At 37.2% G+C, this 12,678-nt stretch overlaps 2 protein-coding genes across 4 annotated transcripts in view; both read left to right on the forward strand.

Moving 5' to 3' along the window:
- Positions 1–5,800: 5,800 nt before the first annotated feature.
- Tasp1 (Taspase 1) lies at positions 5,801–9,137 on the forward strand. Its single transcript, XM_017621219.1, has 3 exons — positions 5,801–5,968; positions 6,049–7,028; positions 7,101–9,137. Exons 1-3 carry the CDS (start codon positions 5,941–5,943, stop codon positions 7,182–7,184), a joined length of 1,092 nt encoding a protein of 363 aa, XP_017476708.1. The 5' UTR covers positions 5,801–5,940; the 3' UTR covers positions 7,185–9,137.
- Positions 9,138–9,467: 330 nt separating this feature from the next.
- The window catches only part of LOC108366759 (daple-like protein), a 5,747-nt gene continuing 2,536 nt past the window's right edge, over positions 9,468–12,678 (forward strand). The window contains exons 1-6 of one of the 3 annotated variants that reach the window (XM_017621220.1): positions 9,468–10,214; positions 10,307–10,444; positions 10,510–10,748; positions 10,818–10,896; positions 11,013–11,179; positions 11,361–11,462. In XM_017621220.1, the coding sequence (XP_017476709.1) occupies positions 10,319–10,444; positions 10,510–10,748; positions 10,818–10,896; positions 11,013–11,179; positions 11,361–11,462 (713 nt within the window). In that variant the 5' untranslated portion in view covers positions 9,468–10,214; positions 10,307–10,318. Of the gene's footprint in view, positions 10,445–10,509; positions 10,749–10,817; positions 10,897–11,012; positions 11,180–11,360; positions 11,463–12,678 lie in introns of all 3 variants that reach the window. The other 2 variants (XM_017621221.1, XM_017621222.1) reach the window with 2 other exon arrangements.

Raw genomic sequence — 12,678 nt, forward strand, 5'->3', positions numbered from 1 at the left:
TTCACAAATTTTTATTTAAAAACAACTCTTATGAAAAATTAACAAAAAACAAAATGGTTGTAAATCTATGAGAAGCGCTGCGGCCATTGCTAGTGGCAGAGGATATAAATACCAGTGAGAGAAGGACTTGGCATCAGTTGGCATTTCCAATTTCCAAAGGGAATCGAATAACGTGCTTTATTGGATTCGGCCAACATATAAAATACCACACCGCTTTATGTGTAAATAACTTTTGTCTTTGTTAGGAAAGGACTTTTATCTTCCAATTTTTCAGATTTCCAAATAACGAGGAGGTAAAAAAAAATTTTCAATATCATTGAAAAATGTTTAAAAACTACCCCATGGGCATAACGTTCATATACTTCAATATTGTCATAACTCAAAAAACCGAAAAATTAATACATATTTTGTTCTGGTGAGCTACTGGTAATCGCTATGAAATTTTTATACAACATAGAAGAAGAGGTAGCAGTCATGTGGACATTTGGCTCGATTAAAACTTCTTAAATAATTGGAAAAGGAATCTCTTGCCATACCTTTGATAACACTGGCCCACATAAAAGAAGTGGTCTTTGCTTTTAACCAGACCCACATTTCGACAAAGAACGTAGATAACAAGAAGGGACAACTCGTTATAATTGTAGCGAACGTGCGCAACAGGGGCGTGCCTTCTCTTTTGCCCTAGTGCGTTTTTTGATTGGATGAAAAGAGAAGGCACGCCCCCGTTGCGCACTTTCGCCACAATTATAACGAAGTTGTCCCTTCTGTTATCTACGTTCTTTGATATCGACATGTATTGAGGTCCATTTGACTCGTACACCACCTAAATTTGGAGTTAATTGCGAAAATTGTGAAAAAATGGCAAAAACGAGTCAAATGGACCTCAGATTTGGATTCAGTGGGTCGAAATATGTGGCGGCAAGTGGGTCTGGTTAAAAGCACACCAATTTTTTTTGTGCCGGTGTAAGAAATGGGTTAGGAGGGTGGTCCTCGGCTCGATAACTTGGCAATTCTCCAGAATAACGAAGCCTTCGTTTTCCAATATATTCTACCTTGGTTTTAAATTTGAAATCCAGCCCGCTTTCGAAGAAGTTTTAGTTGCTTTTAAAAGCTTCAAATAAGCCTTTTGCAATAAACATTTCTTTTACGCTTTTAAACTTATTGCAAGTTCTTTTCAAAAACTCCGTTTGAAATGCTTGTTAGATCAGACTTCAGCTATTAAAAGTAATGCCTATTCAAATTAAAAAAGAAAGAGGTCATATGTATATGTAAAGCAAGCAATCTGATTTTTGTTAACTTTTCGCGTTTGCCCTAAAAATACTTGGAAGTACGAGTATTATCGATACTTTTTTGCAAATATGATTATTTTCTAGAGTATTATAAATGAGTACTAGTATCGATACTTTTCTAAAAAGTTCTATCACTAATGGCACTTCATTCTATGTGTGCTTTTACACAGTTCAAGTATTGAATTCAATTCTGCTCGGACATGGAAGAGAGGGGGTGAGAAGAAAAGGGACGAGTACACATGCGTCTGTACCGTCAAGTCGTTTCAACTTTCTTGCTTTGCTTTTGGCATTTTCGTTGCTTCCCATTTAAAGAACCAAAGACTTGAATTCAACAGAATTGAAACGTGTAAAAGCAAATAAAAAACACAAAAGAGAATGAGCAAGAATTGCTTTCAAGTACTTGAATCATGTAAATCAGGTGTATGTAGTAGCTTACAAATACCCAACGGGACTGAAAGTGAGCTGCTCCCCAAAGGAGCAAGTAGGGAGCAGTACAAAAGCAAAGTAAAAAAATAATAATTTCTATCAATTCTCAGAAATAAATATCATTTTGATTAGTAAGATAAAATATTTTCTTTAAAAAAAACGTTAATTTATGTACAAACATGTATGTATGTACAGTGACGAACAAAAGTATTGGCACAGTGAATTTTTCGCCATATATGCAAAGGTTTTTATTCTAATTTATTTTCGATAATTTTTTGTAAAAATATAGTTTATTCTACACCAGAAAACGTAATAATAAAAACTCTAAACTTTGTGCAAAACTCAGGAAAATTTATTAAATTTGCACATTAATTTGCAGCTTTTTATTCAGATTTTCTAGAAAAATCCCAAGTATGCAGTTTTATAGCCCATTCAAATTTAGTATAACAAAGTGCAAGTTTAAAGTTGCTGGAAAATCGCGTTACCGACTTCTTCGACTCCATGCATACAAGTGGGAGTTGGTAACATCGATAACCATGTTTAACCGCAGATTAGTGTTAACCAGACATTGAGTAACCGGCCCTTAATTTCACATTTTTTAATGTCTCCAGATTCTACATCCGAGCCTTCGCTTTCGCTGGAGGAATCTAAAATTATTTCTAGATTGCTTATAAGACTTTTAGCAGTACTTATTGAAGGCCCAACAATTTTCTTGATATACTACTTAGGGCCGGTTACTCAATGTCTGGTTAACACTAATCTCCAGGTAAACATAGTTATCGACGTTACCGACTCCCTGTTATATGCATGGAGTCGAAGACGTCGATAACGATGTTTAACCGCAGATTAGTGTTACCCAGAAATTGAGTAACCGGCCCTTAGGGCCGCTTGTTAAATGTCTGGTTATCACTACTTGCCGGTTAAACATCATTATCGACGTTTTCGACATCATGCATATAACATGTGATCGATAAAGCAGTCGCCTAAGGGCCGGGTACTCAATGTCTGGTTAACACTAATCTCCGGTTAAACATCGTTATCGACGTTGCCGACTCCCTGTTGTATGCGTGGAGTCGAAGACGTCGACTTACAAAATACTATTATTACGAACGTTTTTATTAGTTTTTGTACATTACACGTTTTTTTTTCTTTGCCTTTATTGCTGTGACACCTTTCTTCTTCTTCTTTGACGCCTTCAAAACGCTGCAAGCCGCGTTTCGAACGCGTCAATAGATAAGAACATTGAGGGCCGTTTGCACCATGTCTAGTTAACGCTAACTGGAGGTACATCCTTCAGTTAAGCACGTTAACTGCTTTATCGATCACATGTTATATGATGGGTGTCGATAACGTCGATAAAGATGTTTAACTGGGAGTTAAAAGGCTCTGTTATGCATACTTGGCATTGCATGCACTGCTATACCATTTTTACGTAGAAATCAAAAACCAACAGACTTCTACGTATGTAGTGCTGTGCGTTCGATAACCGATTACACGCGAGGCTCATTTAACAGATTTCTTATGTGACAGCTCTCAAGCCATGCCAAGTATGCATAACGGAGCCTAAAGGCTCTGTTATGCATACTTGGCATTGCTTGAGAGTTGTCACATAAGGAATCTGTTAAATGAGCTTCGCGTGTAAGCTGTTACCCAACGCACAGCATTACATACGTAAAAGTCTGTTGGTTTTTGATTTCTACGTAAAAATGGTATAGCAGTGCATGCAATGCCAAGTATGCATAACAGAGCCTTTTAAGCTGAAATTAGTCAAGAACGCAGAACGTATACTTAAACGCAGTCTGTATACGCAGAATTTTGTCGATTACTGGAGCCCTCAGTGTTGCTTACTACAGTGTTGCCACTCATCAATGCCTTTTCATAGACTTACATTTTCAACTAAAATTTTTCGTGCTATAATAGATCGTAGCTAAATATAAACTACTTAGTTTTCAACAAAAAACTTTATTCAATAGTAAATTTCAAATATTTTAAACGTATTTTGAATAGGAAATTATACCTTTTTTACCATTTGCGAAACTGACGAAGTGGCAACCATCTAAAGAAGGAGAAATCAGCTGACACGGAAAAATCTAAATTCCGCAGATTTCTGCGCTACGGGCTACAACTACAGAAAAATTCTGCGGTGTTGAGTTTTCATTTACATGGCGCTTTGGTAAGACAGATCGTGTCAGCTGACTCGGGTTTACGTACCGGTAGGTTTACGTTCTTGACTAATTTCAGCTTTAGAAATAACTAGACATGGTGCAAACGGCCCTGAATGTTCGAAAAATTCGCAGCGACGGAATCGTGCACGTGTGCGCTAGCGCATTAAAATGTATGGGTAGCATTGTTGTAATTTTTGGGCTTGCGGATTCGCAACGACAGAATCGCGCCAATGTGCGCTTCGCTTTATGAAGCAAAGCGAAGCAAAATCAAAAAAAAAATAATAATGGGCGTTCCCACGACAGTCGGGTCTACGTAACCGGAACGACCCAGATTTATATTTGGCCAAAGAACGTAGATAACCATGATTCAATAATACAAGGTTAGATAATTATTGACAGCTGCGGTTTGACACTCCCTTACAAAAGGTTGCATTTACGGAGGACAGAGAAAGGGCAAGAATGCGAGAGAGACAACTGTCAGTTTATCGAACCTTGTATTAATAGGTTCATTCCTTATCTTTTTGGACTAAAATCTGAAAAGTGTCAAAATGCCAGAGCGTAAGCAAAATGCGCTCACTTAAAGAGAATAACNTTGAGTTTGACACTTTTCAGGATTTTGCCAGAAAAAATTCTTCTGACTAAATCTGACTACTTCGGACTGATGAGAGTCACTCTCACTGACTGTTGCTCTCTCATTTTTGCTGTCATTTCCGAGTTAAGGAACGCTTTTTGGACTAAATCTGACTACTTCGGACTTTTTCTGACTATTTCTGGGAGATAAGGAACGCTCCTATTGAATCATGGTAGATAACAAGAAGGGACAACTCGTTATAATTGTAGCGAAATTGCGCAACAGGGGCGTGCCTTCTCTTTTGCCCTAGTGCGTTTTTTGATTGGATGAAAAGAGAAGGCACGACCCTGTTGCGCACTTTCGCCACAATTATAACGAGTTGTCCCTTCTTGTTATCTACGTTCTTTGATTTGGCCAAGGACTCTCACTCCAGCAACACACCCCAAAAACTCTTTGGTGAACTTGTATGCTGCTTCAACAACAACAACAACAAATCATGGGCAACTCTTTACTTTTGCGCGCATGATGTGGATCATTTTGACAACCAAACAGTTTTTGGAGAAAAAACTTCACCTGGCAGCTCGGTTTATAAAATATTGATATTTGTATTGAAAATCGATAGCAGCTGCATTTTGCATTTAAAATCGATATGCTCCTATGCTTAAAATTGATAACTGTACCTGTCGTAATACACCATGTTCTTGTAATTATTTTTGAATAATCAGTATATTTTAAATACTCGTATTCTAATGTTATATGCTAATTTACTTATTGCGAATCGATAATGTCCTATTACTTATAAAATGCACAGAACTACAAGCCCAAAAGTCTACGTTCAGACAGAGAAACTTTTGTCGCGGCAACTAGTTAAGCCTGCTATACAGTTCAATGCGAGCGTGAGCGTGAGCTTTTTATTTTGACCAGTATCTTCGTTATTGCTTAATTTTTTGTAAAAGTGGGAGAGGGAGTGACGAGGAAGGGGGAGGGCACCGAGTTGCTCGTGCTCGGGCAAAACGCTGTGAGCTCTCGTTCGTCTGAGTAATTCTAGTTGGCCGTTCATAGCTGACAACAACAATCGTGTCCAAAAGAATTGCTCTGTGTGAACGCGAAGGGCAACACCAAAAGAGAAATTGCCGAAAATGAGCAACAAAAGTTTCTCTGTGTGAACCCAACCCCCAACTCGGCGTTCGTTGTAGAGAGCGGGACGAGGAAAGGAGAGGGGCACCGAGTTGCTCGTGTTCGGGCAACACGCTTTGTGCTCTCGTTCGTCTGTGTAAATTGAAAAGCTGTTCACAGCTGACAACAACAATTGCAACCGAGAACGTTAAACGACTTTTGGTACGATTCAGACTGTCATCCCTAGGGTATTATGCTGACATTTTCATTTGTTTATATTGAGCACTTTACACAAACGAAGATGCAATAATTTGTCTACGCTGCAATTCTCAAGGAAGAAAGTACAATTCAATATTTTAACGCAATTGTAAATATGGCCGGGTTTGTAGCAGTCCACACTGGTAGGGGCCTTTAAATAATTAATTAAAAGAAAGATACATATGCATATAATTATTTGTATGTACTTTCATTCTTTATTTAGGTGCTGGAAATTGCATAGATGAAACCAAATACCAGCGCGTTATCAAAGAAGCCTGTGTACGAGCCACAGACATACTTAAAAATGGTGGTTCCGCAATGGACGCAGTTGAGGCGGCGATAATGCGTCTCGAAAATTGTGGCAATACTAATGCCGGGTTCGGGTCCAACCTCTGTTGGGATGGGCGAGTGCAATGTGATGCATCCATAATGAATGGTTCGAATTTACATTTTGGAGCCTGCACAAACGTGAGTACAGTACGAAATCCGATACGATTAGCTCGTTTGATATGCGATGGGCAGTCAACTATGCTATCAATGGAGCGCATACCGCCAATGGTAATGGCTGGTAGTGGCGCAGAAAGGTATGCTGAAGAACTAGGTTGCACGATGATCGACGCCAGCGCCATGATTTCTTCCAAGGCAAAATTCTCATATAACCACTATAAATCTAAAATAGCGGCAGTATCACCCGCAGCAGAAGGAACCACTAGCACAAGTAATGGGATGTCAACGTTACCAGTTGTCTCAGCTCAAGTTAGTGCCCTTGATACTGTTGGAGCAGTGTGTGTGGATAGTAACGGGAATACAGCTGCTGGTTGCAGCTCTGGTGGACTATTATTGAAGGTGCCAGGACGCGTGGGTCAGGCAGCCACCTATGGTGCAGGTTGCTGGGCCACTAACACCAATGAAATCTCTGTAGCGACTTGTACCACCGGAAATGGTGAATATTTAATGAAAACATTTTTGGCGAGAGAAATTTGTGGAGATTTGCTAGCAACTGATTGTGCTGTAACAAGCTTACATAAGAGTTTTAAATGCAAATTTTTGGAGTCACCATTTCTTCCTGTCGATCAAGAATTGTATGCGGGCGCGCTCTCGCTGATCTATTATCCGCAAGGTAACACTGGTGAAGTTCTATGGAGTCACACAACGAAATCTTTTTGTGTGGGATACATGTCCACACAACAGAAGGCGCCGAAGGTCAGTGACCTATTGAGTAAATCATTTAATGTATTAAAAAAAATAATAATCTTTTCTTCTGTGAAATCGCAGTTTATTTATTCACCACTGCCAACATATAGTATGCCAGGCAGATCGTGTGTCGTCAATGGGCATAATTTCCATTTACATGTCTAGTCGCCGGCAGCGCAGCTACTGTAGCCGCCGTTACTAATGAGAGCATTTATTGAGATTGCTAGCGCTGCATACATATATTCGTCATTCTTTATTTCCGTACTTTATTGGGTAACTACATGTTTATTTATGCAAAACATTACAGTTCGGCAAGACGAAGATAAAAATAAATAAAATCCATTTTACATTCACATACATATTTAAAATAAGAAGAAATAAGCACAATTGTGATTTAAAAGTTTCAATTGGAAGTAATATTTATTCATTAGTTGTGAACTTACGATGTATGTAAAGTTTGCACTAAATTAAAAAGGCGATTTATAAAAGATAAATGCATATAAAAATATATGTGTATATAAAACATTTAACATATATAGCATGTATATAATATTCATAGCCATTTTAACTAAAAAATATTTTTGAATTTAATTGTGAGAAACTGCTTTTAATTTGCCAAAGCGAATAGTGACCATAGCCTCGATCACATTAATGTAGACAATTATAGTTTATAATTTTTCATTTATGTAAGTATGTACTTAATACTCGTCATGTCTGTGTCTATTATATTAGATGAAGGCAAATATGGTATTTTGAACGATTACAATATATAATGTATTTTGTAGTATTATGTCAATGTTATGCTTTTTCTATGTATAAACTAAGAAATGTATGCATTTATACTTACGAAATCATTTTATGTTGTCTAACTAATCACTTAAATGTTAAGGTAGCCTAACGCCATGTAGTTCTTTCGTTGTAGCGTACGTTTGGAATAGCTTTAAAATAGTTGTAATTTATTTGTATAATTATTATTATTTTGTAATGCTTTTCAAATTCTATGTTGTTTATGCAGAAAAGAAACTTCATGTGCGTAGTTTTTAAGAAACAATGCAAATAAAATATTGACAATAAATGTATCGTCACTACACACAAATAAAGGCGCGCTAGTGTTTTGACGGCGAAAAAAGACGCTTAAAGAAAACTTCGCCGAAGAAAGACGTAAAACCTAGTTGACGGCGAAGAAGGACGCGTTAACACAGATGTATACCTGTAGCTCATTTCTGTAACAATTCTCTACCAAGGCGAATTGAGATATAAATTCGCTGCGCTGTTCTCTACTGCTAATGAGTAGTAGAGAATGATGTATATTCTCTATCACTAGAGAAATAATCGGTAGAGAAGAGTTACAGAAACGAGCTACTGGCCATGGACTGTCGTTTCAGAATCATTCCAAAAAAACTCTTTGGGGAATTTACATACTGTTACATACACATAGTCGACCGCGAAAATAAGGGGCTTGTTCGAGTTGCAATCACAACCGCAGTGTAGCGCGAATTATTAAAGTATCACGTTCGGTCTGAATTTCTAGCAAACGTATTGTAAGTTGGGCAGTTGCAACAGCGTTGCAAATTTTCATCAGTGCAGTAGTAATGCCGCTTTTATTACGTGCCTCGAACAGGACCAAGTTTACGGGTCTTTCTTCGCCGTCGAATATTGTAACGCGTCTTGCTTCTCCGTCAACTATGTTAAGAGTCTATCTTCGCTGAAGTGTTTTTACGCGTCTTTTTCGCGGTCAACTTTTGAGCTTCGTGTCTAGTGACGGTATGTAGTAGTTATAAAATAATTGTGTCACAGCTTAAGTTTTCTCTATATGTGTATGTTTATAATAAGAAATGGGAAATATACATGTTTTGGAAAATTATAATTATTTATATTCGAAGGAATAATACATATGTTCAGTCCCGCATAAAATTATTGTAAAATTTTTGGCTTTAAATTTTTTTTCGCGGAAACTTGATAAAAATATAGTAAATACTTCAACAAAAAACATTTCTTCAAAAAACTTAACTTTGCGCAAAACTCATGAAATTAAACGCGGTTTTTAGCAACTATAAACTTGCCCCTTATATTTTAAAATTTAATGGCCAACAAAATTACTTTATCAAAATTTTTCTAAAAAAAAACAGCGGTCGGCCCTCGGCAAGCAATGGCAAACCTCCGAGCGTATTTCTGCCATGAAAAACAGCTTCTCATAAAAATACAATCGCCGTTCGGAGACGGCGTAAAACTGTAATTCCCTCCCCTTTGTTAAATTTTTCGCAAATATTTTGCATTCTTTGTACGTTTAAATTATATCGCTTTTTTTTTTTACTTGTTCAACTGTTTCAGCGCTTTCAAATCTAGCATGCCGATTCAAAAACGCCCTATATCAGCATATTTTCAATACATTTTGAAGTGAGATAGGGCGTTTTTGAACTGAATTTTGAGATAGGGTGTGCAAAAAATGAATGCCAACATTATTATATACATTAAATAAAAAACTACTGTTATACCTGTTTTCCTAGTAATTGCGTTGAATCTATACGATCCATAAGCAGTTATATTCCCTCTCTGAATTTTGAGTAAGCTCACTTTAGATCTACATAGGTGTGCGATATGTTCGGCGATTCCGCTATGCATTTTTGCCGAAATTCTGTTAGGTAATACAAATTTTGTAACCGGTAAATAAAGTTTCTGTTTGCGCACTCTTATAACGGTAGATAGATAGATGAGATGATAGATAGATAGTTGTGTATGGCACTACGACCGGTAGGTCTATTGTGCCTCTAGCTCATCACAATACCTCGACCAGCCCCAGAGTGTCTATAAATTTCATAATAGACCCCGGGGACAGTGAGTGTATGTGCTCCTCTCTTGGCCAGACGTGCCCTATGCTCCTTACCTCCTGCGTGCAACGGCCTCACATTCCATAAGAAGATGCAGGGGAGTCTCCTTGTCCGCATCGCAAAAGAGACACAGGTCGCTGGACCAGACCTAGTTTATACAGGTGCCCTCTGAGCCTACAGTGGCCAGTCAAAAAACCTGCAATAATTCTTAGTTTATCCTTTGGGAGATCCATGAGCAGCCTGTATCTTATCTGATTGTAGCCTCCTAACATCACGGTAGCAAAATATTGGCTTGTGAAATATGCAACACCAGAATTACTACAAAACTTCATAGCTGAATAACTGAACAAATTAAAACGTTGCCAAGGTACCTAGAATAGCGGTTACAAGAAGCGGTGATAATTTTTGGTAACCGGTTATAAGCAGAATAGATGTGTAAAAAATTATATTTTTTTGCAGGAGCAATATAAAATGATACGTTCCGATAATAGCAAACTGAAGAAACAGAATACCGAATTGTTGCGAGAGTTGGATGTGAAGTGCGACCAAATAAAAACCATGGAAAATGACGCTGCTTACTACGCTCAACAGTGTGAAGTAAGTAAATCATAAGATATTTTTAAGCAAACTTACCTTATGCCTTTGAAACTACGTACCTCTAGATTTTGCTGCAAACGAATGCGCATCTGGATACAGATCGTAAAACTTTGATGGATAATGTATCACAGTTACTATCTCAGTATCACGAGTTGCTTTCACATTCTTTGGAGGATAAACAGCATTTTCGCGAAGAGGAGAAGAGTTACACAGAGCGCTTACACAACCTAAGTCGCCAGAAAGAGAAGTTGGAGGAGAAAATTATGGAACATTATAAGAAACCCGAAACTGTTATACCAAAAAAGTATACATATACATATAATAATGTTCACGTTATTGTGATTTAAATAAAATATGTTTTATGATTTTTTAGGAAGCCTTTTGCGAGTAGCATTGTGCGGCGCGTAAAGAAAGCGGGCTCAGATTTCATAAATAAGGTACCAACAAGTCGGGTGGGTGTTGCTCGCATTCGTTATTTCCACTTTCACATACGTACATACATATGTACATACAAATATGTAAAAAGCTTAAATAACCAAACAAGTAATATGTATTCCCCAATTTATAGAATCGCCGTTCATGGGTGGATGATTCACGTCTAACACAATCGCAATTTATGATTGGCTCTGAATCTGGTGGCAACGACTCAGATAATAGCGCAGAGGAACCAATGTCTATTACATCGGATACACATTTACTCCAACGAAATATGCCAATGCGTCAAAGTTTGCAACGGTAAGTAGTGTTGGTCAGAATTAGTTTAAATGTTTTGCTCGCATTTTAGTCGTTCATTTGTGCCATAGGTAATTTTGAGTTAAAAATATGTACTTTCTGTACGTGTATGTTTACTATATGTGTATGTTTACTACATGTGCTATTCGTCAATTTGCATTTATTTCATTTTTCCTAAATTTAGTGAGCTAATGGATAATACACTTTCACGTGGCGGTGTGCGGAGTAGTTTGCAAGCACAAAAGCGTACGGATTTGAATAATTCTCGTAGAAATAGCGTGCACGGGTAAACTAAACTACATATAAACATATTCTTATTTTTGTGCAATTAATTTTTACCCATCCAATTTTTCCTCTACTTTCAAACGCGTCTTTATGTGTTAATGGCAACCGGCATGCATTTCGGTTTAATTGATTGGTTGGTTGGTTGGTAGTGGGTGTAGAAAGAAAATAAAAATGTGGAAACGATTTTTGGGTAAATATTGCGAAAGAAAACCATTGAAAGCCATCAAAATGCTTTTTATTTGTTTGTGTGTGTGATAACATACTGCTAAATTTTGTTGTTGTTGATTGCTTTCTTTACGTTTGTGCATAGGTATGTAACATGTGTATATAAACATATGTATATACATTTTTATACCCAATGCATGGTTGCGTGCATTTATTTGGAAATAGCTCAAACATTTTAGATCAAAATTTTCCCCTTGTACAAAAATAAATATTAACTGAAAAGATAGAAATATGTTCGCAAAATTTTATCAAGAGGACAAGTTGCCATGAATCCTTAATTTGGCCAAAGAGTAACATATTAGTTGCGTTCCAGATAACTTCGTGTTAAAACCTGTAAAGCTGTCAAATAACAAAATTACTTTCTTGAAGAGAGGAGCGAGAGCGAAACAATAAAGGTCACCTGGAACGCGAAAACCACTTTTCCTGTAACTACTTCGATTTTTTTTTTATGTAAAGTGCCATGGAGACGATCAAATATCTTTATCAACCGTCTCGCGTTATGCTTGACAAAAAACAAACGCACTTGCCTTCGTGGTGAGCAAGTGCGCGGACAAGAAAAATAAATTTTTTGTTTAATTGACGAGTTTATTTGAACGTTTGCGGGCCAATCTCATACATATGCAATGCTTGACGTATTTATTTGATTGTCCCCGTGGCGCTTAAGGTTCTGTGTTTGTTTACAAATGCAACCCTGCCTATCGTTTGACACTTTTCATGAACTTGCAGGAAGAAAAAGGTGCAATCCCGTATTCCTCGGACTCGGACTAGTAAAACTGTCAAAAAATAAAAATTCGCTCAGAGCGAGAGAGTAACATTGAAAAGTACGTGATCGCTTTCTACACCTTTTCAAGTTTATAATGAGAAAATACAAATTGATAATGAGAAATGAAAATTCATATTGAGAATATATAATCTGATAATTAGAAATGTAAATTGATATTGAGAAAATACAAATTGATAATGAGAAATATAAATTCATATTGAGAAAATAC

This window comes from Rhagoletis zephyria, unplaced genomic scaffold (genome assembly GCF_001687245.7).
Source record: "Rhagoletis zephyria isolate East Lansing unplaced genomic scaffold, Rhagoletis_zephyria_1.1 Rzeph_scaffold_02394, whole genome shotgun sequence".
NCBI classification, from domain to species: Eukaryota; Metazoa; Arthropoda; class Insecta; order Diptera; family Tephritidae; genus Rhagoletis; species Rhagoletis zephyria.

Excerpts from the sequence above, each read along its gene's own strand:
- Tasp1 (XM_017621219.1), top strand. The coding sequence starts at position 5,941 with ATGGCCGGGTTTGTAGCAGTCCACACTG. Across the intron at positions 5,969-6,048 it reads GTTTGTAGCAGTCCACACTG|GTGCTGGAAATTGCATAGAT; the intron begins GTAGGGGCCTTT and ends TTCTTTATTTAG. Across the intron at positions 7,029-7,100 it reads CACAACAGAAGGCGCCGAAG|TTTATTTATTCACCACTGCC; the intron begins GTCAGTGACCTA and ends GTGAAATCGCAG.